Source organism: Caretta caretta, chromosome 15, assembly GCF_965140235.1.
Source record: "Caretta caretta isolate rCarCar2 chromosome 15, rCarCar1.hap1, whole genome shotgun sequence".
Taxonomy (NCBI): domain Eukaryota; kingdom Metazoa; phylum Chordata; order Testudines; family Cheloniidae; genus Caretta; species Caretta caretta.
In genome coordinates, this window is record NC_134220.1 from 31485243 (window position 1) to 31511518 (window position 26276).

The 26276-nt window shown below is 47.2% G+C and overlaps 3 protein-coding genes across 6 annotated transcripts in view; 1 reads left to right on the plus strand and 2 right to left on the minus strand.

Moving 5' to 3' along the window:
• The window catches only part of SRRD (SRR1 domain containing), a 5132-nt gene extending 1031 nt beyond the window's left edge, over nt 1-4101 (plus strand). The window contains exons 3-7 of the mRNA XM_048822050.2: nt 842-1104; nt 1179-1277; nt 1733-1884; nt 3127-3172; nt 3619-4101. Coding sequence (XP_048678007.2) covers nt 842-1104; nt 1179-1277; nt 1733-1884; nt 3127-3172; nt 3619-3801 — 743 coding nt within the window. The 3' untranslated portion in view covers nt 3802-4101. The remainder of the gene's footprint in view (nt 1-841; nt 1105-1178; nt 1278-1732; nt 1885-3126; nt 3173-3618) is intronic.
• On the minus strand, nt 3672-14325 carry TFIP11 (tuftelin interacting protein 11). Of its 2 annotated transcripts, XM_048822041.2 has the most exons (14): nt 14193-14325; nt 13558-13766; nt 12690-12843; nt 11859-12015; nt 11183-11310; nt 10474-10626; nt 9203-9712; nt 8413-8519; nt 8016-8184; nt 7543-7786; nt 7044-7186; nt 6504-6669; nt 5049-5437; nt 3672-4661 (listed from the first exon to the last, which is right to left on the minus strand). In XM_048822041.2, the coding sequence occupies exons 2-13, from the start codon at nt 13758-13760 to the stop codon at nt 5082-5084; spliced, it is 2490 nt and encodes an 829-aa protein (XP_048677998.2). In that variant the 5' UTR covers nt 13761-13766; nt 14193-14325; the 3' UTR covers nt 3672-4661; nt 5049-5081. The 2 variants fall into 2 exon arrangements, with proteins under 2 accessions (XP_048677998.2, XP_048677997.2); XM_048822040.2 differs by lacking the exon at nt 3672-4661 and having other exon boundaries at nt 4972-5437.
• Nucleotides 14326-14889: 564 nt separating this feature from the next.
• The window catches only part of TPST2 (tyrosylprotein sulfotransferase 2), a 45085-nt gene continuing 33698 nt past the window's right edge, over nt 14890-26276 (minus strand). Inside the window, exons 3-8 of one of the 3 annotated variants that reach the window (XM_048822029.2) lie at nt 24578-24697; nt 22579-23510; nt 19554-19752; nt 18256-18306; nt 16911-16957; nt 14890-15362 (exon numbers count right to left, since the gene is read on the minus strand). In XM_048822029.2, coding sequence (XP_048677986.2) covers nt 16928-16957; nt 18256-18306; nt 19554-19752; nt 22579-23426 — 1128 coding nt within the window. In that variant the 5' untranslated portion in view covers nt 23427-23510; nt 24578-24697 and the 3' untranslated portion in view covers nt 14890-15362; nt 16911-16927. Of the gene's footprint in view, nt 15363-16910; nt 16958-18255; nt 18307-19553; nt 19753-22578; nt 23511-24577; nt 24701-26276 lie in introns of all 3 variants that reach the window. The other 2 variants (XM_048822031.2, XM_048822035.2) reach the window with 2 other exon arrangements.

Here is a 26276-nt window from a genome sequence, read left to right on the forward strand (position 1 = left end):
CTCCCTCCGGCCCCAAGCCCGCCGCTGGCTGCTCTGGTGGGGTGGCCCCGGGAGCATGGGAGATGGCTCGGGTGCGATTGGCCTGGTGGTGACACGGGGCGGAAGCAGGACCAGTCGGAGTGACTGAGCCCGGGCCCTACTTACTGCTGCTTTGACTTGCCCCTGCCCTTCCTGTCTGACTCTGTCATCTGTGGGGTCACTTCTGAATTTAGCCCACAAGCTCTGCGGGCCAGGGTCTGTAACTTGCCTCATTGGCGTGAAGTGCCTACCATGCTTTTGGCTGCCCCGTAATAATAAAAGATGGACGCAACTGAGAAGCCAAAGAGATACCGCCTTTATCCCAAGCGTAAGGTTCACCATAGACATGATTTTAACGAGCTGGAGATGAGCAAAGGGACTAAAAGCATGATAAATGCCCCCCCAATGGGATTAAACACCATTTGCAAAATATTCTGTTCTAAAGTTATTGCTTGTGGCTCTATTCTGCATCTGCTCTTACAGGGATGTTCAGAGCTGTGCTAACATACCCACTGATTCAAACTGTTTTGGGTTGGGAAATTATAGAGGTTTTCCCCACTTGCTGCCCATCCATCTGTTTTGTGCCCTACTTCCCGAACAGCGAATCACATCAGTATCCTTTCTACCAGGGAGAACTGGGCTGGTCCCAGCAGTGCAGTGAGTGGGGCTTCCTTCAGGAACAGAGTATGCTGCCTCTGCGGCAAATGTGAGATTGAAAGATGTACACTAGAACAGGAAAGATGTACACTAGAACAGGAAGACCATATAAGCACATCTCCGACATCTGCATTTCTGATGCCTGCCTGACCTTCACTTTCTCTAGGAGCCATCCAAGAATCCCTCAGCAAATGCGTAGAGCAAGGGGAAAAAACACCAGGCTCTATGTCAGAAGTCCTGTGTTCATTTGAAAACCTGCAACTTGAACCATCCCATCAGTCAGTTATGGAAGCCAGTTCGCATTCAGGAGAGCCAGCTTGCAAAAGGGGCCACTTGCGGTGTGTATGTTATGGCATTGGAAACTTTTCCTCTTGTGTCATTTCTCGATACCAGCTAGCATTCTTGCTTCTGTTACTGGAGAAGTTACAGGTAAGAACTATACCGTATGTTTAAATAGCTGGGTACTTGTCTCTGTAACTTCTAACACTTTTTCTTTCTTGCAGGTTCCCCAAAGTCAGTGCTACATTTTTGATCCTTTATTTTCCGAATTGGAAATTGAAGTTCTCAATGAGCTTGGTGTAACAGTTGTCCGGGAGAATGAGGTAAGGTGGATTAAGGCTGAGATCTTTAAAATGTAAGTAACATGTTTACCCCATGAACAGAAAAAGGAGCACTCCAGAGAAATCAAAACAGTCAAACCTACATGTGCCTTTGATGTGGACGTATTGCAGGGTTTTTGCCTTTCACTTAATTCTAGTCTGGTCAACGCAGAGTTTCTCGTGTAGCCCTTTTATGGCTCTGATAGAGGGAGTAAGTGTCACGTTTTAGTTATGCAGCAGTCTGCTGTAGCACTTCGGTGAAACGGGCATGTTTCCCATGGCACCAACTTTGCCCTGGGAGATGGGTTGGAATGTTAAGCCAGCCAAGAAATGTGCTGGGCTTAAACAATGTTGGGCACTTTTAAATGGCCTTTGGAGTGCCACGGCGTGGGCCCTAGGGCTTACAGAACCAGGGAAGCTGATTGTGAGTAATCTTAAGGAATGCTGTTTATCTGCAGGAGGGAAAACACCACATTCATGAATTCACCATCTTTTATATGATCCACTGTGGAAAAGCTTTGTATAACAATCTGCTCTGGAGTAACTGGTCTGTAGATGCGCTATCCAAAATGATCATTATTGGGAACAGTTTTAAAGGGATTGAGGAAAGGTAGGTACCCAAAAATGATTAATGTCCTCACATCTAAGGCAGAATTTCATTCACTAACTCTCACTACAGCAGTAATCTTTTATGCTTACCTGCTTCTGTGATACCTTCACGAATGCTGGAGGAGCTGTCTTTTCATGCAGAACTTAAAATCATCAGCACAAATGTCTTCTGCACTTTAAAGTTTTAAGGTTCACTCTATCCACAAAGCTTTGACTTGCTGCCAAGTCTGTGGCCTTTTAGATGAGATTGTGTCAATTAAATTTCCATGCACATTGCTTTGCGGATTACAGCAATGCTGAGGTGAGAGGCTCTTTTCTGTAGAGCAGTGACAATTTGGGAGGCTTCTAGCTTCCTGTTCTTGAGTCTGGGCTAGGTGAAGATCTGAATGCTTATACATTTCACTTTTCTGCTTGTGGACAGGCACAGCTGGGAAAGATTAATATTGTATCTGTGATTGAAACCAGAACCAGAAGTGTTGTTATAAACCAGTTTTAGCCACAGAGAGCTAAACCTTGCTCCTCTGGCTCAGGGGATATGGCCATTGATTCAACTGGAACAGAACTAGGCTTCAGTGTGTGCATGAACAGGCTCCTCCATTGAAGTCAGAGTGTCTACACTGTACCTCAGAACGGACAGTTTTGCAAGATCCAAGCAGCATCTCAAAGGCAGATAAAGAAATTGTTTATCCTACTATTACATTACCTCAACCTTCCCAATTGGAGTTGCTAGATGTCTAGACCACTCCTTTGTTACTCCTCACAGTGGAAAGGTTATGGGCTAAGATCACCTGCTGGAGAGCAAGACCATGCTCTTGTAAACTTGTGACATGTCACTTCTAAACACCCAACCTCTGCTGTATTGCTGACTTTCTCTGTGACGCTGTCCTTTTTCTCTCTCCATACTCCTGTAATGTCTGAGCAGACCTCAGAATAACTTGTGTTCATTAAAAACCAATATTTAAATGTGGTTGAAATTGCCCCTTGTACAAGCCCAGTTGCTTTTTCTAGTTTTTACATGTGCATAGAAATAAGTAGTGAGGTAGACTCCATCTTTCTAAATCTAAGCCTGATGCTAAGGGCTGCGTCTGTGCTTTCCTTGGAATAGACATTTTGTATGTTCTGTACAACTTCAGCCTTGTGTGTTAACCAACTTCATTTTGTCTCTTAATACAACATGCTTCCAAAACACACATCAACAGTAAAGTCAATTGGTTCCAGTACTAATGTTTGTCTTTGTTTCTAGGTTGGTGGCAAGAATATTAGAGCGAGATTATTTGTACATAGCAAAGGTACAGATTACTATTTTAAGAAACGTGAATGTATTGTAGTGGATAGTCACATCAGTCTCTAGCTATTGATGATAAATTAATGAGAACAATTACATAAGCAAATGTGATTTTTGTAATAGTCCCTTTTGTTGGTTCTCGCATGCCAGAACAGTGGTTTTCAACCTGTGGTGGTCCACAGACTGTCTAAGGTTTCCAAAGGGGTTCACACCTCACATCAAAAATGTCTAGGGGTCTGTAAATGGAAAAAAGATAAAAAAACCACTGTGCTAGAGCTAAAGGGGTCTGGCAGGAGCCTAGCTCAGCTGTTTAAGTGCTGGATGACACATTGAATGCAAGGTTTTAGCTTGGCTTCCCACAGTTTCAACTGTTCTAGTTTCCACATATTTTACCAAGATTGATTATGTTCTATTGTATCTTGCATAATTATGCTGTTCAACTATGTCTAGGTTTTAAAAGGGACAGAGGAAGCTGCATTTCCAATTCATCCTCAGTATATGGATATATTTAACGACACCTCCATCCACTGGTTTCCTTTACAAAAACTCAAGGAGCTCCCAACAGAAGCCTGGCAGTTTCAGGAAGAGCCAATGTACCACGAATGCGATGACCTGGAGATTATCAGGAAATAGGACAAATGAAGTTGTTTCATGCTAGGACCAGACTGAAATGGATCCTTTAATTACTCCCTGGAGTTTGTGCCTGTTTTTACAGGGCTGCATTCACTTATAGTAAGGAGATGTTAAGCTCACTTACCACAACTATCAATATAAAGTGTGGGCTGGCTAACATATTTAGCCAGAAATCTTGAAGGCAGCAGCAGTGTCTGCAAACAGAGCTTAATGTGACAGGTTTTTTTTAAAAGGTGAAAACTGTACCTTAGCTTACACTCTTAATTATTCACTAAATAAAGTCATACTAGTTTTTTTTCATTTTGCTGAATACCTGTGTCTTGTGCTTTAAAAAGTGACAGTCTGTGTTCAACTGACCAGTTCCTAGAAGACTGGGCCTGCTTTCTGTAACCTCCCCAGAACAAGCCTGGCCTTCAGTGAGGTAGAAGTTTAGATCTGTATTTTGTATCAGCAAGTTATTCTCAGTTGTGTCTGACCCACTACGGAACAGAGAGAATGAGATGCTCGCTCTCTCAAGGATTTGATAGGTTAAGGGGTTCTCAACCACTGTTAAAAATACTGCATCAAGAAGCCCTGGACTACAGGGGGGCTCTCCCTGTTCACTGCCATGGAAAGTCAGCTATTGACTGCATTCTTGCATGATGATCCAGATCTTGAGTACCTCTAGTCAGGCCTTAAACAACTCATCACTAATATGTATAGAGATACATACATGTATAGAGATACTGAGCAAGTTCTTCCAGGCAGATGTCCTGAAGCATCATCACCCACCCACTCTGAGGCCTGTGTTTGACATTACCAATCATAAGTCTTTCCCTGTAGGATTCCAGACGTGTGTAATTCCCAGTGCAAGGGTGAAGCTAAAACCAGAAAGAAAGGCTGGGTTACCCACACATGGAATTGGAATTCAGGAAACATGATCTCATCAGCCAAGCAAATTGCAGAAACATTTTTCTTGAGGGTTTTATCAGTGCAGTTGTTGCCTCATGGGAAACTCTTAATACATTTTTTGCATAGTTGATGAGATTGCTAGTCTAGTTTAAAAGGGTGACAACTGCTTGTATCTTTCACTCAACAGCACCTTTTAAACGCTAACTTAACCAACATGTGCTGTGACGGAACAGGACTGTTAAAAAAAATCCTACAGAAGAGCTGAAAATCCATCAGATCTACAAAGTCAAGTCACCTCTTTATTGTAAGAGTCACACTAAACATCTGTTAGCATGGGGAATCTTGACAATACTTACTATGTACAATGCTCCTGGCACAGAGCAGGATCCTTATTTAGCCATATCAATGAGACTCTGAAGAGAGGTTGGCACCCATGTCTTTTCTCCTTGTACAAACACAACGCCCCTGTCAATGTAAATTACAATTCGTCCAAATGTGTACAATTGTTTTCCTTCATGCCGCTTCCCGATCACAGGCATGAAGACGATATTGTGTTCTTCTGCTTTTGTTTGAATGAGGTCCTTAAAATTCATTGGCACAGAGCTAGCAGCCATGCCTATGCCCCGTTGGGCCATGTTCTCAGCCTCTCGCCGCTCCTGCATAGCTTCATACTGGAAGTCTTTCCTCCGCTCTGTGTGAGTGAGATAGGCAATGTTTTCCCGAGCACCTGGTTGCATGTAGCCACCTGTTTGGGAAAGAGTGAAATAGGTGAAGGCAAGGTTCCAATCCATTTTTGAACATGATACAATGATGAACCTAAATGCTGAATTTCAGGGATGCAGCATACACCCACTCCAGTGTGGCGTCTTAAATGCTATTGTACATTTGTTACAGTATTTGATGCTAAAGAGATAGCAGGATATTCAGGTGAAAATTTCTCTGATTCAATTCTATTGAACTATGACAAATGGCAGGATTTAAAACAATCCTTTGTCACTGAACCTCACTAGAGTGTATAGAACAGGTTGGACACGGACACTTGGAGGAAGCTGCTCCACTGCAATGCCATTAGAAACGGAGGGAATCTGGGCAAACATGCCATGCTACATCCAAACCCAAGCCCTGCAATCAGACCACCTGTCTAGTAGCAGGTTAGAGTGACTGCTGAGAAGCCAGGCAGTTCAGTAGCCTTAAAGAGCTCAACATCAATCAGCAACTCCACACCCAAAGGGAGAGGCTTTATGTCACTTGGTGGCAGTTCTGAGTACTATGCTAGGAGTTTCTCAGAGTAGTTGAATTCCCAGGGTGGTGCAATGTACACCTGTGGCTGTGTATCTGGTTCATCATTTTACTAAAGGAATAGAACGCAGCCATCAAAATGACTCTGTGGCCTACCTTCTGTACTGTGCCATGGGCCCACAGAACTGTACAATAAAACTTTAAAAGAAGCAGGGTAAGAAGTCGATTCACTGCTGGGGCAGGACACACACAACAGGAAAGTAGGTTTAGGGGACAGTTTATTCCTCTCTCAAGTTTTGCGCCTTTTATATGTTTGGTTCTCTCCCCACAATCCTGTCAGCTGCTAACAAGCTGTACTGCAGATATCAGAACTGCAGTCCAGCGCCACACACTTCTGAAACAGCAAGCAAAAGCATTTTTGCATGAGTGGTGGCAGGATCTATGGAAATTCCGGTTAGCAGGAGTTCTGACTGAATAGACACACACACACAAGACTCAAGTATTGCTGTATTGGGAAGCACTACATAGGATAGAAACGGTGAAGACTTCGCAACAAGTCTCCAATGTCTTACCGACATTGGAAGAGACAGCCCGGTTCATGATATCAAGAGCTTCATTAAATTTGTCCTTGATCGATGGATGTGCTAACACCTGGTCTGAGAACATAGACTTCCAACCAAGGTACCACTTGGTGATCTCTTCGTAATTGGGGCTATTACTTAGCCAGGAGCAGAGTACCTGCAAAGAAATCAAAAACCACACCTCAACTGGGTGGCACAAACATGGATCAAAGCCTCCCTGGTATCAACTAGTTTGGTTCTCAATTTGCTTATACTAACAAGAAGGGACTGTAAATCTGTGTCTGCTAAGGAAGCACAGTCTCCATCTGATGTACACGGAGCCATCACTAAGAAATGTCTGCATTTAACGTTCAAGCCATTTCTGCCATGCAATATACACTGGGCAGGAGTTGGAATTCTGAGTTTAACAAATAAAATATTTCACTGGGCAATAGCCAGAGAGCCAAGTCCCTCACAGTCATTCACCACCACCTTATCATTGGCTTGTTCTTTAAAGCAAACAGTTCACTGGTTAGTCTCTTAACTACACACCTGCAGCCATTTGGGGAAGAAGTGTTTCTCCAGAAGTCCAACAAGGCTGGACACAGAGACCATCCCCTCCCAGTCGATCACCCAGTAAAATGCATCCATATGCTGCTGGTGAGGGTTAATGACGAGCTCATTGAGACACATCCCTGGGGAGAGGAGAGAGAAGTCAGAACTGGAACTGCTCTGCTGGCAGATTGGCTGCTGTAAACTGCAGGAAGTACGTCAACCTATTCAGCTAGCAATTTAAGTGGTCAAAGAGGCCTTTAAGATGCTGCTTAACAGGTTTCAAACTCTTTAAATTGTCTGGTTAATCTGAATAGCTACAGAAGCCATCCTTGGCTCCAAAAAGTCAAGTATGCAAAATCTCTACTGGGTGTTACTCTCTGCTAGAAGCATACAACTTAAAACAGTACACTGAGTTTTACTTTAGGCTAGAGAGACTTTAAACCAGTTTGGATGGCATCAGGAGGGCTGTGAGACTCTGTTCTTTGGCTTGCCTCACCTAGTTTAGGCACAATGTTTTTGACCATGAAAGCCTCCCAAGATCCTGGTGTAAACACTTCTTTCCAGGGCTGAAGGATCAGTTTGGCTGAGGAGTCACTGGGGTGCCATTTCTGCAGTGCATTTGCCAACTTGTTTCGGATTGGAGAATATAATGGCTCTAATCGAGACTGCATCAGTGGAAGCCAGGGGTGAATCCAAGAGTGGATTGGGACAGTGTCTGTCAGAGGGTTCCAGTTTTCAACCTTGAAACAAATAAAAAGTTACTGCAATAGAAATAAATCTATCCAGTGACTCCTAAGCAGCTGAGCCTCTCTCTGCCAAATGCACACAAAATTAGAGTGAAAGCATCCCATCGTTGCTAATGCTGTCCTGAGGCTCCAAAATGAAAAGGTTATCAAATATTGGCAATTCACTGTGGTTTGAACATTGGTTCAGAGCGTGGCTTCAGTGTAAACTGATCTCTCATCTTACCTCCTTCTGTAGCTTGGGGAAGATGAGCTGATCCAGAATATTATCCAATATCCAAACAGGAATAACATGTACCCAGCTGTCCAAGAAATCTACCATTGGGCCACAGTTTCTCGGCTGCCACTGTGTTATTATATTTCTTACATACGGCATCCACATTTCCCACATGAGCCTGGAAAAATCAAAGTCAAGATTAAGCTACAGCCTGGTTTGTCTTTTATAGAGGACTTCAAGGAATTAAAAAGGCTACTTTGTTTACATTTCACAGCTGGATTTTAACAGACACTTCAGCTCATTAAAGGGCATCATCTGGAAAGTGCATTTCCACCCACTCTTCTCCATCCCCAAGAGACTATCATTTGAGGGTGTTGCATACAAGTACCATTGGTTTATTGGTTACCTGTGAAAAGCATCCGTTGCTAGGTCCTGTCCACTGTGCGATAACAACTGATCATTTTCTAAAAGCCTTTTCCACTTGGCTATAATTTCTGTGCCATACATACAATCCTGAAAAGAAAAATGAGCCAGGGCAGCATTTACTTCTTTCATGGATTGCCCATGAGCATGTAAAGCAATGGGGCGGTAATGTGCTGAGGGAGAGAGACCTTTTCCCTGCCTCCCCTCTGCCAGACAAACAGCAAGCTGGCAGATGTGGCAGACAGTCTCCCACCAGGGTATAAACCTGCAGTGGATTTAATATAAACGAAAGATACCAAGGCAAGGAGAAATAAGATTTTTAAAAGCTAAAGCTACATACTACAGATACGATACTATACATTTTATCTATCACGTGCTAAATGGCATGACCTTCTGAACAGCACACCCTTTAATTGCCAAGTTAGGCAGACTTCCCATGCAGTGAAAAGAAAGACTTGTCTTGCCATTTACTGTTTCTTCTGAGCACCACCAGAATCAGGCGCCTTGATAACAGGTCTCCAGGCAGGTACCCAAACATTGGGACTCCCACAATCTCCAGTCACTTTAGAAAATCTTGGCCTTCAGCTTTAGCGAGTACTGTCAGCAGCCTTCCTTTTATTAGCAGGTTAAGAGTACCCCCACATTTTGTATGCATACATTTACCATGAACAAAAATTTCCTATGGTCATTTAGTCAACTTTTCAATCAAAGCAAACTACAAAAATCTTTTCAGTCCTAACTGATAAAATACTGAAGCCAAACCCAGCACTCACCTTGAGGGGATCCCAGTTCTTGAAGTAATCTTTCATGAGAGGAAAGACGATAGCTACTGCCAGGTCCACTCGATCGGACATTCTGTATTCCTCATAATACTTATCTTGGAGGGTCTCAAAAATCTTTGCACATTCATCCAAGGTAAGTGGATTGTCACAGTTGGGCTGCATTCGCCGCTCGCATTCCTCCACCAATTCCAGGACCTTACTGAGGTTGCTAATTGCTGTCTCCTCATGCGAGAGGACTTCAGACATCTTCTGTATCTCATGGGTCAGGTTGACAACCATGTCCCTCTCGTACTGCAGCTGCCGGTCGTTCTGGATGATCTCCTGCTCTGTGATGTCGATGAGAAGTTGCAGGTTGTGCTCCAGTTCTGGCAAGGCAAATGCTTGGGGCTTGGAGTCTTTGCCCAGCGGCTGCTGAGGATTGTCATCTGGGATGTTGTGCTTATGGCTGATTTGACTATAACTGTAATAAACCCTTTGTTCCCGGCCAGTCATGTCTATAACCTTCCAAGAAACAAAAACAAATAGGTCTAAACAGCCATAGTTCATATTAATATTAGAAGGAAACCCATTACCCAGGATTGAGAATGGAAGCTATCCTGATAATTCAGCAGCTTCCGGTTCTTATTAACATAACCAAGTTATTTGAGCAAGAAAACTAAAACTGGGGATGCAGCAGTTTGGGTCCCTCTCAAAAGCAACTGAACTCCATGCAGTTATAGCTTCGCTAAGAATTTGGAGTTGCAGGAAATTAGGAGCTGGAGGCAGAAATAAGAGCCGAGAAAAGGCCTTTTCTATCTTCCTGTATCTGGAGAGAAAGGATGATGTTTTCCCCTCTACCATTTCACAAGACTGTAAATACAGGCTAATGAGAACCAAATTCTCAACCCTCTGCATCTGGAGGAAAGTCTTAAGCAACTTTATTACCTCAAGAACTGTGATTTCAGACAAGCAGAAGTTCACTGGCTACACCAAGGACCAGTCCAGTCACTATACCTCAGAGGGTTGAGACTTTGGTTCTCATTAGCTTGTCCAGAACCAAAGCTTCTGACTCACCTCTGTTATGTTTGCCAATGATTCTTAAGTACCAGCAGAAACAGCACTTGTGCTAAGAGGGACAGCAAGACATTGCCACCTGGTCTGTAGATTTTCTGCTGAGTATCTTTGTTCTGCCTTGTGTGGATGATAATAAGGATGATGCACTTTAGGCAGATGCTGATTTCCCAGAGACCTAAACATATCATTGCTTTGGATACTGGTCTTACCTTAACTTGGGATAGTTCTTTTTGAGGAGCTGTGAGCTGCTTGCCAATCCTGCCCTTGGCCTTCAATTCTTCTACTGTCTTGTAGGCATATTTGGGTTTTTTCTTGCCTCCATTAGGATCCTTCCTCCACTGACTGAGCTCTTTCTGAAATTCCTAAATAAAACGCCAAAGTCAGACCAGAGGTGCAGGTTGCTGGCCAGCCATGCACGTCTGTCACAGGATTCTTTACACAAGAATATTTCAGCTCAGGTCCCTTAGAGAATGCAGTACAGAAAAACAATGGGCAAAGATTAAAGCTGAATGGCAGGTTACTGGTTGAAATTCTGTGGCTGAGTCAAACATATTACAGATGGTCCTAACCAGTACATTTCTGGATCTGGATTTCCGGGAAAAAACACCTTCAAATGTTCCCATTAGCCCAGCCAAACAAACAGACTTTACAGTCCTGGCGCATTAGCAAGTGAGATTCCAGCAGCAAGGGCAAAGCCATTAGCGTAGGTCTCTCTTTCAAGGGATAGGGAGAAAAAAAATACGACAAGAGGGATGGAATATGTAACTTCAGCTTCCTGCACGCAGCTGAGCTGAATGGCTTCCCCAACATGGGAGAATGCCCTGGTACTACAGCCTGATTTCACATAACATTGCGATAGGGGTCTGCAACACACAGTAAGCCCTTACCCCTGTGGAACAGACAGACTAAGAGTCATACCTCTTCAGCTTCTTCCTCGGAGTCAACAACAGGGAAGTCCTGCAAGGACTGACTGGTTCGTTCGGAGCCATATGCTCCCAAGGCCCCTTTGCCTTTCCTCTGCTTGGCCTCAATCGGATTGATGATACCTGGGGAGTTACAGAAGAGTCAGTGAATGTCAGCTAGGAAGGGGAATCTAACCATTGGAACAGGAAAAGCTGTAACTAGGTTACCATAGGAAAAAGAGTTATCGAACTGGCACAGATCATCCAGCCTGGCATTCTGTCTTCCGTAGTGCCAGTATTTTGCACAGTTACACATTGTTATTAGTGGCCCTAACATTTTCAGGCACTTTTAAAAACCTGCTGTAGCATGTTCCTCTGACCACCGATGCTAACGAATTCTAAACACTGCACAAAATAGCATTTCCTTTGATTGGTTCCAAGTTGACTGCCTTTTAATTTAATCTCCCTCCTATTGTCTTCTTCTCATGCTAAATAATCAGAGATTGTGCAGTCTCCCACCATACGTCAATTTTATCTAATTACTGCTGCAATTATTTAAAACTAATACAACTGGATTTGATCTTGAAGATCCAACTTGTCTGAAGGAGAGGTGGGCAAACAAGACCCAAGTTTGCAATTTCCTTACAGAATCCTCATCTCAGACCCATACTCTTGGGGAACACACACAGTACCTTGAGCGTTCTTTCCAAGCCCTCTACCAGGGACATAACCCATTTTCTGAAGAAGCTTCTGCCCTATTCCCTTGGTGTGTCTCTCCCAGCTGCCAAAGTCCATGAAAGATTTGGTCCCTCCTATAAATCCTTTCTGGCTGGGTTTGAAATTGCCACCCTGTTAAAAAAAAAGAAAAGAAACCAATACCAGATAAAGTGATATAATCACCAAGCTCCTGGCCATCTGTCTCAAGATGAAACCTCACCAGCCTGCACTCTGTGCTGCTCTTCTAACTATCTGTGAGAGAAAGCCCCTAGGCTCACTGCTAGAGTTGAGGGTTTGTAGCCCTGTTCCCATTATGGGCTGATCTATAAGGCTCTATCATGGGTGGAAATAAATTGGTTCCTGATATTTTGCATCTGAACAGTTGAAAAATGGATTTTTATTTTTAATCCATTTAATTGATAATTTGCTTATGCTAGTCACATTTAGTACTGTGAAAAGAAAGAATTGCAAAAATATTTAATTGATGGGTGGAAGCAAAATCTGGACATTCATGTACTTCAACCTCATTCATCTCAAAATGAGTATCAATGAAGGGAAGGGGCTTAAGAGGCCTGGGGAGGAGTGAAGCTCCCAAGAACATATGCAATCCATCAAACTACACAAGTAAAACCTAAGGGAAACTTCTCCTTCCACTGCAAACCAGTATCACAAGTGGCTCTGTGATCTTACTCAGCCACTGTTCTCCCTTCTCAGCTGCTGTATTACTGAGCCAGTACCTAGACCACACCGTGGCTGGCACTCTGTAAATAACTTAAAGAGGTCTGGTACTCTTATGAATAACTCACTGTTTTTAACTTCTTTGGTACAAACTCTTTAGGGAATTCTTCCTGCTTAACGGGCTTTTCATCCTCATCTGAATCTTCTTCTATCACTTCCTCAGCTGCAGCTTTCCTTAGGCCCGCACTGATGAAATTAACCGGGGCCGAGTAGTCCCGAGAGCTGCACAAAAAAGGGATTTCACAGTCATGAACAGTAATACTGTTCCATTGAATCAGAACTTGAAGTGCACACTCTCAGAAACACCTTGATGCAGTTTTTCCTGATTTTAAAATAAACTCAGTGTTAAGAAATAGCATTAAATGCTGTTAAATTCAAACTTCTGATATTTCAGTTATGGAAAATGTTGGTTTTGCGTGCACAAGGCTCTCTCTATTGAGTTGTAACCTAGCACACCGGTGATCTCCCTCACAAACCTCTTACTAAGTGGGCAATAAGGAAACAAATCTTGGAACCAAACTATATATGAAGAATTCAGTCCATTTGATAACACACTGAACTAAGTATTAACCTCTCCCCTCTTCACACAGATACCCTCCAAAGCCATTACAATCTCAAACTGGCCACAGTAGCACAGTTTCCTGGAGAGTTTTGCCCTCTGAATCAGGCTCTATGCATCAAGTGATTGAGTTACATTCATAGAAAAACTTACAAAATCAAATACCCTATAGAACTTATAAAGGAAGAACTCTAGTAGCTCTTTGCAGACTGACAGAGAAAAGAACTGAATTAAAAGTGAGAAATCTATTGGTACAAAGGAATCAGTATCTCATTTGGACGGTTATTGGAGCTTATCAGCTACGCTAACAACAAAGAGAAGATTCTGTCTGTTCACAGTACTGCCAGAGTTTGCAGGGCACCGGGAACTGCCCGTACCGTTTGCCTCCAAAGCTGGGCCTCTCGTCGTCGGAGTCATGCTCAGCCCACACGCCATAGGTGGCCTCCTCCTTGGTCTGCCAGTGGCGCTGCCGGTTGGGGTTGAACTCGTTCTGCAGGTCCCAGTCCGTGATTTCAAATTTCTCCATCTCCACATCGTCATCGTCATCGTCATCTTTGCCGTAGAGATGGGACATCGACATTTTGGCCTAGGAGAGAGAGCAACAGGCCGGGAGAGTCAGAGCGAGCAGCTGCTCACAGGGTGGGGGTCCAGAGAGAGGTGGCAACAAGCGGGGTGGGCACGGCCGGCGTGAAGCGGTGACGGGGGCGGGGGGGCCACAGCCGGCGTTAAACGGGCGTGAGGCGCTGACAGCGGGGGGGGGGGGGGGGCAGGGCCGGCGTGAGGCGGAGACGGGCGGGGGGGGGGCAGGGCCGGCGTGAGGCGGACACTCTAGGGGGGCAGGGCACAGCCGGCGTTAAACGGGCGTGAGGCGGTGACAGCGGGGGGGGGCGGGGCGCTCGTGACGCCCCGTTACGCGCAGGGGCCGCGGGGGGACGAGGGGCCCTTGCAGGGGGCAGCGCGAGGACAGAACACCAGCGCGAGGGGGAGGGGCGCGGAAAGGGACCGCGCCTACCCCGAGGGCGGGCTCCGCTCGCGGTGGCACAGGCCTCGGACGAGTCCGGTTCGGGCCGCCGGCACTCGGCTCCAAAGCGACCCGCGCTGCTGACCCGGAAACAGGAAGCGGCGGCCTTTACTTCCGGGGCCGCGCAACGACTGCGCCTGCCCACGCCACGCCCCTGACCATAGAGACACGGCGGCAGAGCGGCCCACACAGCGGCCCGTCATGGCCTCGCCTCTCGATGGTAGGGGCTGACTGCGGCGGGAGGCGGTGCAGCCTGGGCCCAGGCCCCGCCCCTGCCCCGCCCCCAGGGATCCAGGCCCCTCACTCCCCAGCAAGGGGGTTGCCAGGCCCCATGGGCAGCCAGGGGCACCCAGCCCCCGCACGTGGTCTCGCACCTTCAGGCCTGGGGGGCGCCCGGCTGCTCCCCAGGGTGGGTCCCCCAGGCACTGCACCCCCCCAACACCCCCAGCCCTTGGTCCCACAGGGCCAGCTCCCCCCCCAGGCATCCAGCAACCCGGCTGGGCCCTGGCAGCCCGGCAGCCCCCGCCAGGCCCATGCCCTCGGCGCGCCCCCAGCCATGCCCACAGGACGGGGACACCCCAGGAGAGCGAGCAGCCGTACGGGGGCTCGGTCCCGCACGCCTAGGACACGTTCTTGTGCACCGGACACCACTCGCATCACGGGAAATAAAGCAGACTGAGCCACGCCGGAAACAGAACGGCCTCATATATTAACTCTGCAATAGATTCTGTACGTTACGAGTGAAGGAATGATAGGAGGCAGGTCTCCGATTGTCACTTGTACAACAAAGGCTCGACGCGGTTATTACACCTATTTCTGGTTTCAAATTAGAGAACAAAATTACAAGACAATTTTAATGTAACTTTAAAAAGTCCTCAAGTAACTGAATATAAAATCTCTTTCCAATGCACTTCGAAGGTTCAGTCAGAAAATTCATTTCCACAGATTTTTCTCTTTTTCACAGAGTGTTCAGAAAAGGTAGACAACTGGTACTTGAAGTGTGAAATGTTTGACCTTTGCAAATAAATGCAAATACATTCCTTGTACAGCAGTCACGTTTTGGCAATATTATTAGCAAGCAATATGCTTGGATAACAGATTTCCACTTTTGCATTTGCAAATTCCTTCTCTGCTGGGCAATGAAAGGACACTTGCAACATCCTGCGGGGGGGAAGAAAGGTATTTTAGTCAGAGGGATGAGCTATATACCTAATACAGCAAATCTATGATCATTTGTACCCAGGGCTCTTACAAATGACTTTGTGAGAGACATACAAACTCCCAATCAGGAACCAAGACTGGTGCTACATCTACACGGCAGAGCCTATTCCCTCAGTGTAGATGCACCGTATACTGACAGGAGGAGCACCGCCATCGTAGGAACACCTCAAACTGCTGCTTCTGTTGTCAGCGAAGCTCCGTTTCTGAGGGGGGAGGGTTCAAACCCCTGACTGACAGTGCTATGCCAGCATAAGCTGTGAGTGTAGACCAGGCCTAATATACCCTCTGTTCCTGTTCAATGCTTTTGTCGTCTTTATCACAATCATTATCAATGTGATGTTCATTTGTGTCTCAAACTCAGAGCAAGACAACATTTCCAATTCAATGGACATTCTCAATGTCAGGCCATGTCTACACCAGCACTTATGTCAACACTTTTGTCGCTGAGGGGAGTGAAAAAATACCACCCCCCCCCGCCCCGAGTGACATATTTTGATGGCATAAGTGCTCACTGCACAGCGCTACGTAGATGGGAGACGCTCTCCCCCCAACACAGCTACCGCCGCTTGTTGAGCTGGTTTTATTACGCCGACCGGAGAGCTCTCTCCCATCAGCATAACACAGCTACACGAGCGCTCGTACAGCGGCAAAGCGGAATTGGTACAGCCGTGCTGCTGGCAACTTGTAAGTGTAGAGATGGCCTTAGATTTTACAAGTGCTCACAACTGTGTTTACAAGACAGCGTAGGGATTACTGTGTAAAAACAGGTTTCAGAGGAACAGCCGTGTTAGTCTGTATTCGCAAAAAGAAAAGGAGTACTTGTGGCACCTTAGAGACTAACCAATTTATTTGAGCATGAGCTTTCGTGAGCCACAGCTCACTTCATCAGATGTATCATCTGATGAAGTGAGCTGTGGCTCACGAAAGCTCATGCTCAAATAAATTGGTTAGTCTCTAAGGTGCCACAAGTACTCCTTTTCTTTTTGTGTAAAAACACAGACCTTTAAGCTTTGTTTCAGGGGAAGAGAGGAAAGCAAGAACTACAGGGGTGTTCTGTTTGTTTTGTTTTTTAATTACAAACTAGTCTGACTTTTTTTTTTTTTTCTAATTAATCCAAGGAGGTCAATGGCACATCCTAGAGGGTTATCAGAGCTTCTCCTCCTGCACCACAGAACTACTGCTCAGTTCATGTGGACATTTCCATGTTCTCGGCAGTGCTACAGGCTGGTGATGTTACCGAGTAGGTCGTTTACACTTTGGGCAAATAAACCTGTTTTCACAGGAAACGCAAGAAGTCACGTTTTGAAACCCATCTGGCAGAGTACCAGCGTTATTCTGACAAATTGGAGCAATTAACTGAACATGGAGTTGATATGTCTCAGGAGCACACCTAGAGCAACAGGCACTAAAAATTATGCAGGCAAAACCCCAGGCCCAGAGCAATGTAAATAGATCTGCAGGATTTCCAATTGAAGCACAAGTACCTACCTGGAAATCATTAATTTTCAGTGAGAAGCAGACGTATTCTGAGTCACCTAAAATAATCCAAGAAAAGCAATGATTAGTATTAAGTCACATACAAAACCCAGACTCTCCCATCGCACTTCTGAGAGTGAGCTGATTACGGCTCAGTTCAGAGACAGAGGCAATGCTGTAACGTAAGTGGCTGAGAGTGCACTTTTGCCAGGAAATCGCCACCTCTCCTGTGATATTTTGGCTTCCCCAGTGATCCAGATCTTCATCACTGCAATGCATTCTACATGGGACTACACCTGACAGCCATTCAGTACCTGCAGCTGACCAATGGTCTTTCTAGGCCAGTATTCTGTATTCTGACAGTGGCCAATGCCAGGTGCTTCAGAGGGAATGAACAGAACAGGATAATTTATCAAGTGATCTATCCCATTGTCCAGGCCCAGCTTCTGGCAGTGACAGGCTTAGGGACACACACAGCATCTGGTTGTGTCCCTGACCACCTCTGCTAACAGCACCTATCCGCCAGGAACTTGTCTAATTTTTTTTTTAAACCCAGTTTTACTTTTGGCCTGCACAACATCTGCTGGCAACAAGTTCCACAGTTGTGCATTGTGTGAAAAAGTCCTTCCTTATATTGTTGTGTCCTATCTATTTAAGCAGTATTTTCTAGGGGGATAGAGGAAAGGGTTTAAAGTTCTTTGACCTTCACCTCTAGTGCCAGTGTGATTGCACAAAATTGTAAAGTGCTTCCTGATTGTACACCCGTGCAAAGGGAGCAGTTTGATTAGTGACACATGAAACAATTATACACTGAGAGGACGATCAGAACCAGAAGCCATGTTCTGGAACGTTTACACTCTCTAGATTAGACACCCCTCCCCCCGCTTCCCACTCCACACATGGCAAGACACAGAACAGCAGGTCAAGAGTCAGGAGCCTCAGGGAAGAGAGCGTGTCCGGAGGGACGAGAGGCAGCGGCAGTGTTTGGATCAGATGAATGCACAGACACCCCACAGAAAGCAAGAAGCCAAGAGTGAGAGAAAATAACGTTAGCAGGAAGGAGGGGCGGGCACGAATGTATGCAAGGCTTGGATAGTGATGACCAGCAGCTAAAATTTCATACAACCAGACAGGACACCAGTGAAAGGATCCAGGGTTGGCGTGACATGATCAGCACGACGGGAGAGGAACAACTGTGCAGTGGAGATTTGGATGGGCTAAAGCAGGAGATGCAAGTGAGTCAGGTATCCCAAGGACAGAGCTGCTGCCCAACTCTGTGCACTCATGTGAGGGACCAGACATGCCACGAATCCATCCGAAATGAAGGTATAACCTGGAGAAGTCACTGGGCTCTCACCTGAAGACGCCCTTTCAGATTGGCTGGTGTTTTAAAATCCCCCTTCATAACCTATGGAAGGAATGAAAGCAGAGTGACTCCACTTTGTACGGACTAGCTGATGCTTAAGCAGCCCTTCTGCCTCATTAGCTGCCTGGCATGTCATAGCGTGTCTGAACCAGAAGCAAACCTCAAAGGCCTGAGCAATAGCCTGGCGTAAGCATCGTGCGTGAAGTGATTTTGTTCTGCCCTCCTGGGCAGATCGCTAGCGCTGTGGGCCGAGGTACAATTTCAGCACAGAGATGGCGTTTGGCATCGGACAGTGGCTGCGGTGCAGTCCTCAGGACTTCTGCTAAAAGTGGTTTCTCTGGGCTGCGCTGCACTCCCTCCCTTCTCACCCAAGGGGGAATTTTTTAAAAACTGCATTAAGAAGGGATCTTTTGTACAATGACCATTTTCCACGTTCACGTTGACAAAAACTGAAGGGCTCCACTTTGCTCAGGAATCCTGCAGGGTCTGGATCCTGGGAGAGCCTCTCATCCCACTTTCCACTGCTGTTAACATGGCTTGCAGGGACTGGAACAGTCCTCAAAGCCAGTGCCACAATCAGAGCAGCCAATCAAGCCAGCTCCAGGGGCTGGTATTTCAATGCATCATGCACACAGATGGTACCAAACCACCTAGATCATGAAAACAGAGTCTGCCCTTGGTTCTGTGCATATCATAACAGGACCCCATTCATGACTGTGGCCTCTGGGTATTACTGCAATAAACCATCAGCACCACCTCATAGCAGCTCCCTGAGCTAGTTCTCCTCGTGCAGGACTTGCCTGGTCCTCCTGGAGTCCTGCCTTTGAGGGGGAGGAGAGTTTGACCTGGGCCCAAGCAGAAACAAGGACATGAGAAGATTCCCTCCATTTAGTAACCAGCTCGTGGCTCTGCAGCACCCCCTAGCAGGGGCTGTAATTTCCAGAGCAGCACACACAAATCCTCTGGGGAATGTCTCTTTGGCCTTAGCACAGCTGCAGTAGGTGCACTGTCCCAGAACATGACCTTGCATTCCTTCTGCACCCAGCCTCCCCTTGACTGGAGTGAGTCTGGGGTGAGCTACGGAATGAAGCACCGATTTCTAGGTCTTCCACTAGGGAGAGACTGGCGTTTTCTAGCGCTAACAGCTTTGCGTAAATGCAGAGGTATGTAAGTCAGTATTACATATAGTAAATCCACATTTCTGTGGCTATTTTGTATTTGTAACATGTGTCACTCCCATCATCATCCAGTGACGCTCAGCATGCTAAGCAGACAGTAGAAATACTCACCCTGTGGGTGTTGTTGATTACCAAGGGGTCTGGGTTCCCATAGTTGGGTGGATTTGCATATGGGTCATAGCCAAGCCTAGAGAGCATTGGTGCTATCTGGGCCATGTCTTGCAATACGTCCCCTGGAATGTGCCCGATCCATTTGGACAAAGCTTCCAAGTTTACAGGCTTAATAACCTGGTCTGTTGATCTTTCTATCCTGAAAAGAGAGTAGAAATCAGTCACTTGGGTTTTGGATGTATGTTGTGTTCATACGTAGGAGCCGGCAGCTGGGTTATTGCCATTTGAATTCTCATTCTCAGTGCCCGAGAGACGCGTGTAGCTCAGATATTTTCAGCGTCTTCAGGATACAAAGCTCATACATCAGAGGCTTCAAAGCTATCTATCGGTAAAGCATCAGTGCCATCATTAGGATGGTGAAGCTGCAGGGCCAAAGACCCAACACTAACACACCACGCCACGTGTTTCAATACCCAAGTGCAAAGCCGTGTGGGAACCGGAGTCACTGATATATCCCCATCCTCAACCTTCCCGAAGTGCCACCTCTTGCCACAGAAGTTGAAGGGGAAATGCTGTGCTGCCCACTCTCTGCTGAGGTGGCCTAAGAAGTCCTGGGCACTCTTCCCGGCCTAGGGATGCTCCTGTTTGTCCTGCCCACCTTGCTGGGCCTTCTGTGTTAGATCATCTGCATCTGTTTCCCCTAGCGAGGGAAAGCGTGTCCCCCACTGCAATTGGTGCATTGCTGCCAGTCTGAGCTATGCCCTCCGCAGCGACAATCTGCCCCTGCAGTCAAAGGCAGAGCAGCCTCTCTCACTGCACAAACTGTCCCTTTACATTTTGAGACAGCAAAGTTAACGTCCTGTAATTAGGCAGATTTACATAATTTGCATGAAAATTAGAGCCCTCCCCAGAGACCGTTCTATTTATTCAGGACACGTAAATCTCTGGCACGGCACGAGAAGAAGCTGCAGTTGGAGTGCGGCAGGTGCCACCAGACCATGAAGGATCCAGGGCGCCTAAGGCTCTTGAGATAAAGCCTCCAATCCCAACCTGTCTCCCCGTCAGGCCTTGGAGATCAGTCACTGATTTCTAAACTGTTCAGAAGGGACAGGCATTCCTACGGCCCAAACCTCTCACCCCAGTTACTACAGGAGAAAAATCAAAGGAATTTGTGGCTACCTGCCACACAGATGTCATGGGAAAGGAGACCCCGGGAACTGGGCAGCATTAGTAAATTAATGAGCTATTCGCTAGTAAGTTAATGGACTATTTGCTCTCAGCAGATTTTTAAAGATACGAAGCCCAACAGAGGCCATCAGTTCCCCTAAGAAATAAGCCTGCATCTACCACAGTAGCTGCTCTCCCCTTCCCTTGCTACCACAAACCACAATTCCTTGGCTGGGGAGGGTTTATAGCGAAGGAAAGACAAGGCCGTAAAGGAGAAAAGCTCTAGCCCTGAGTGAACTGCATGCTCCCCATCCTCTGCACTCCCTCTGCTCAGCTGCGCCCAGTTCCTGCATGGTACATCTGCAATGTTCACGCCTTACACACCACGGAGAGCCAGACTCGAAGAGGCTCTACAGATTCACAACAGCCACTGGTCCAACACCCCCCATTCACTAGCATCAGCAATGTAGTGACTTGCCTTGGGACTGATCACCTGGGCTAGAGCCCCTAATTCTGGAAAATAAAGTGCTCTTTGAGGCCCTAATGCCCCTCTGGGGTCTTTAACTAATATGGGACTTTAATCACTCTTCCCACCCCTCCCTCCCTCAAGTAGTAGGCCCTCAGTTACACAGCAGGGCATACTGGGGCATCAGTTCAACTGTGACTCAGAGAACTACACCCAGTAAAACACTGACTAGCGTGAAACAGCATTTTACAAGGGTACTGAATCACAAATCACATGCAGTCAGCTTCCACTGCTACTCTCTCTTTGGGAAGAACTTTTTAGGGTAAGTCTACACGGCAAAGAGACACTTGCGGCTGGCCAGTGCCAGCTGACTCAGGCTCGTGCTACGGGCTGTGTAACTGCAGTGTAGATCTCTGGGGCTCGGGCTGGAGGACAGGCTCTAGGATCCTGCGGGGTGGGAGGGTCCCAACGCTCAGGACATCCTGAATGTCTACACCGCAATTAAACCGCCCTGCAGCCGGAGCCCCACTAGCCTGAGTTCACAGGCACAGGCCAGCCACGGGTGTCTCACTGCAGTGCAGACATAACCTTAGTGTTGAGGAAAGTATGGCCTGACAACGTCCCCCCCTTCCCTTGCTCAGAGAAAGAGAAAAACCATATAGCGGGTTCTTTCTCCTCCACCTCCCCGTTCTGGATGGAGAAAACTAACAGAAAAAGACGGTTAGAAGGCAGACGTGTCTAGCTAGTTCCTATATATCCGTGTTTACAGTTAGAGGTTGGGTTAGGTTAATCTAAGGTCACCAAGTAGCCAAAATGATCACTACAAACAACTGCAGCAAGAAGCTCAAAATATGAAATCGCTTTAAACATGCATGTTGTGCGTACACACTTCTTTATCCCATGATCACGTCAGAACTATGTGGGGCAAGAGGCAGTGGGAGGTCAGGAAAACTCAGCTGCATGCTACCTAAAACAATTCAGTGCTCGCTGGAATGTAATCCAATGTTTAAAGAAATATTTGGGAATGGGTAGAAAAAGAGAAAGGGGACACAGATTACCCCAAAACTGGAGCTCCTTCAACAGGACTCTGCCAAAGCAGAGCCTGAAATCATCCCCTTATTTACAAGTCGGACGACTGAGATGTCACCATTCTCAAAACTCCTCACCTACGCAGCTAACCACGGTCAGGGACACCGCCACTGTGACATTCACGCAGTTCTTTACTTAGACGCACACAAATACGCTACAGCAGAGTTGGGTGCATCGATCCCTCTGCTCCTGGAAACCAGGCATGAAAATAAGCAACAAGGTGGGCCCCAAGAAGGTTTGGCAAGAACCCGCTCCGCCCAGGCAGGAGTCTCTTTGGAAAGCAGCGGCCATACAGACACTCACTTGGAAAGAGAGACTCCGCCTGGTTTCCCTATTAACTCTTCATGGTGCAGCACTGCGTCGCTCCAGGAAATGTCTAGGAACTGCATGATGACACGCATGGAGTGCTCGGGGTGCAGCACTAGCTGCTCATAGTAGACTGGCAGGCACCTGGACCGCCCAATCTCTACGCACTGGGAATACATCACCTCGATCGCTTTGTTCCACTTTGCAAGGCAGTCTCGGTAGCTGTTCAAGTCAAAGCCTGCAATCGTTACCTTCCTTGTGATCATGGAATGGACAGAAGCCCGGCCATCTCGAACCATCAGCAGAAATTTGGAATTGGGAAAGAGTCTGGAAAGGTAGACAGAGGATTTTAACGTGAAGGGGTCCTTGTTACATAGATATCTGGCTGGCTCACCATGCTTGGCTATGACTTCCAGGATAAATGCCTGCATGGCAGCGTCCAGGACTTGGTCCGTCACTCCTGCTTCATCCAAGCGCATCTTTTCACGCCCAGATTTGGACCAGGCCTGGCGCATTGCCAGCACCCGGGGAATAATGCGAGTCTCTTCTCCACAGCGGATTTCTGGATGCGCATCCAGCATGGCTCTCATGAGAGTCGTGCCGCTCCGCGGGACCCCACCGATAAATATCAGAGGCATCTCCTTGCTGTACCGGTACTCGACGCGACTGGAGTCCACCACGACCAGTTCTTCATTTTCTGGTCTCATCAGCCCATGCTTCCGCTTGCCATAGCCCTTGCCCAGTAGCTCCTGGCACTCCAACATCTGCTGGCCAACGTGCACAGTCACCATCAGGGCAATAGCAAAGCCAAGCCCCAGCAACACCCGCCGCATGGTGATCCGCATTCTGTTCCTCTGCACATAGGCTGGGAGACCGAAGGGTCCTCTGCCTTCAGCTTTCACTTAGGAAGCAGCCAATCCCGTGCGCGTCTGCAAAGAAAACAGCACATGTTCAAAGAAGTCAGGGGCACACATCTGGTTACCTGGCCCGTCTCCTACTGAACCACCTGACACCAGGAGAGCCTCAGCCTCCAATCAATCACACAAAGACCTACTGATCACCTCAACTTGGCCCTGGCCAAGCCATTTGTCTTGTCTGCTTGGAACTAACTCCAGCTTCCACCACAACTCCTGAGAGACCATTTCAGGGTCTAATCAACCTCATGATTTATCACCATCTTACATCCCCAAAAGAATGGCGAAGTGATTTTCAGATTGTGCGTAAAGAGATCTTTCCTTGCTGCTGGGGAGGAAGGTACCTGTTTACCAGCAATGCTGTGCAGCAGTTTAGCAGAGGAAAGTAAGAATAACGTATCCAGGAAACCCTTTGGGAAGTATTTCCAAAACATCCAGAACAAATTTCCTTGGCTTATCTTCATCCCATTACTTCCTTCTATTAAATATGTGTTGCTCTGAAGCAAGTATTTTAATCAAAACAGAGAAGAACTGAAGTAAAAACAGAACAGAACCCTCCAAGCCCTGGGTATTCCATGCGAGCAATTCTGGAAGAGTGGGAATGCAGCAAAAGCGCCAGCCTTTCTTTACTAGCTCAATGGCAGAGCTTTTGTATTTATGGACGGGGGCATTTTGGCTTAGCTAGGCTTTTCCCTTCTCATGAAGGCCAAGAAAACATCAACCTCCAAGGTGACAGACTGATTTACTGCCCTCCATCCCAGATGTGTCCCCAATCCGTTCTTGCAGTTTTCCCTCTGTTGTATTACACATGTTCACTGAAGTACACAACACAACCCTTCTATCAGTTCCATAAACAAGAAGTTTCCTGTATACATTTGTTTACTTTGATTAGAAATTAGCTATGACATGAGAAAACTCTTCCCATTTGATTTCCAGGAGGTTGGTGGGTTTGCTTCAGCAGAAGCAATGGCTAATGAGCATCAAATTGGGTTAATTATTAAACAAACTACTTATTTGAAGGTTTAGTGTAAACACTAGCAGCAAGCATTGCCAATATGAATACTCCCCTGCCAGAAACTGACCTTAAAGAAAGTTTCCCCTTGAAACACTGAAGCTTTCATTTGGCTCTGCCGTGAAGACCCGACTTCTCTGCAGGAGATTCAGGCAGGAGGATTGTTGCTCCTGCAAGTCTGTCTCTTGCTCTGCTGATTCCACAAAGCTCCTGTTAAAACTGGCAAACCATCCCTCCCCCTTTCCCGGCCGAACCCACTAGTGCAGGTTTTGCAATCCCACCCCTAGGTCACAGAGGGCTTTTCGGGTAAATTCCTTGCAATGCAAGGACGGAAGAACCCAATGCACAGCTACAGACTAGGGACCGAATGGCTAGGCAGCAGTTCTGCAGAAAAGGACCTAGGGGTGACAGTGGACGAGAAGCTGGATATGAGTCAGCAGTGTGCCCTTGTTGCCAAGAAGGCCAATGGCATTTTGGGATGTATAAGTAGGGGCATAGCAAGCAGATCGAGGGATGTGATCGTTCCCCTCTATTCGACATTGGTGAGGCCTCATCTGGAGTACTGTGTCCAGTTTTGGGCCCCACACTTCAAGAAGGATGTGGATAAATTGGAGAGAGTCCAGCGAAGGGCAACAAAAATGATTAGGGGTCTGGAACACATGAGTTATGAGGAGAGGCTGAGGGAGCTGGGATTGTTTAGCCTGCAGAAGAGAAGAATGAGGGGGGATTTGATAGCTGCTTTCAACTACCTGAAAGGGGGTGTGACGAAGTGGGACTGTTCTTAATGTTTCCTCTGAATAGTGTGGGGGTGCCTCAGTTTCCCCTAGGCAGTTCTTAAGTATCTAGGGGGTGGGGTAAGGGTGTATGATCATTGCAGAGCCCTAGAGGGCAGGTGTGTGCAGGGGTCTGGACACAGAGAATGGCCGACACCCTGTTTCCTGGCAACTGATGGCCTGGGCCCTTCCCCCCCTGCAAGGTGAGAGCTGAAGGGTTGGAGAACAAAGGAATCAGGTGACCACCTGGCCAGGGAAAGGAACAAAGCCCAGAGGAGGAGGAGCTGGAGGGGGTTTTCAGTTTGGGGCTGGCTGGGACATGGAGTGAAGTGCAGACGTGGTTGTCTGGCTCACTGCCCCCCAAAATGGACCCAGCTGAGGGGTCCCGTTCTCTGCACCTGCAAGCTCTGTTTTAGACCATGTTCCTGTCGTCTAATAAACCTTCTGTTTTACTGGCTGGCTGAGAGTCACGTCTGACTGCGAAGTTGGGGTGCAGGACCCTCTGGCTTCCCCAGGAGCCCCGCCTGAGCGGACTCGCTGTGGGAAGCGCACGGAGGGGCAGAGGATGCTGAATGCTCCGAGGTCAGACCCAGGAAGGTGGAAGCTGTGTGAGCTGCGTGTCCTGAAGACAGGCTGCTCACAGAAAGGCGACTGCCCCAGAGTCCTGACTGGCTTCATGGGGAGCAGTTCCAGAACATCGCCCAGGGACTCCGTGACAACTGGTGGCAGCGGTGGGATGTATTGCACCCCGTGGATGGCGCTTCCTGCAGTAAGTGACTGGGGAGCAGTAACACGAAGGGGGATTGCCGAGGACCAGGCCTGCTGAAGGCTCAGAGAGGAGCGGTTTCGGGGGGCGGTTAACCCCTGGGAGTGTGTGACCAGCGAGAAGGACTGTGCAGTAACAGGGTTCCCCTGGGGATTGCAGCGAGCAGTCCAAGGGGCGGAGGAGTCTGCAGCTCGACCCTGGCAAAGAGGTGGTGACCTCGAGAAGGGCTG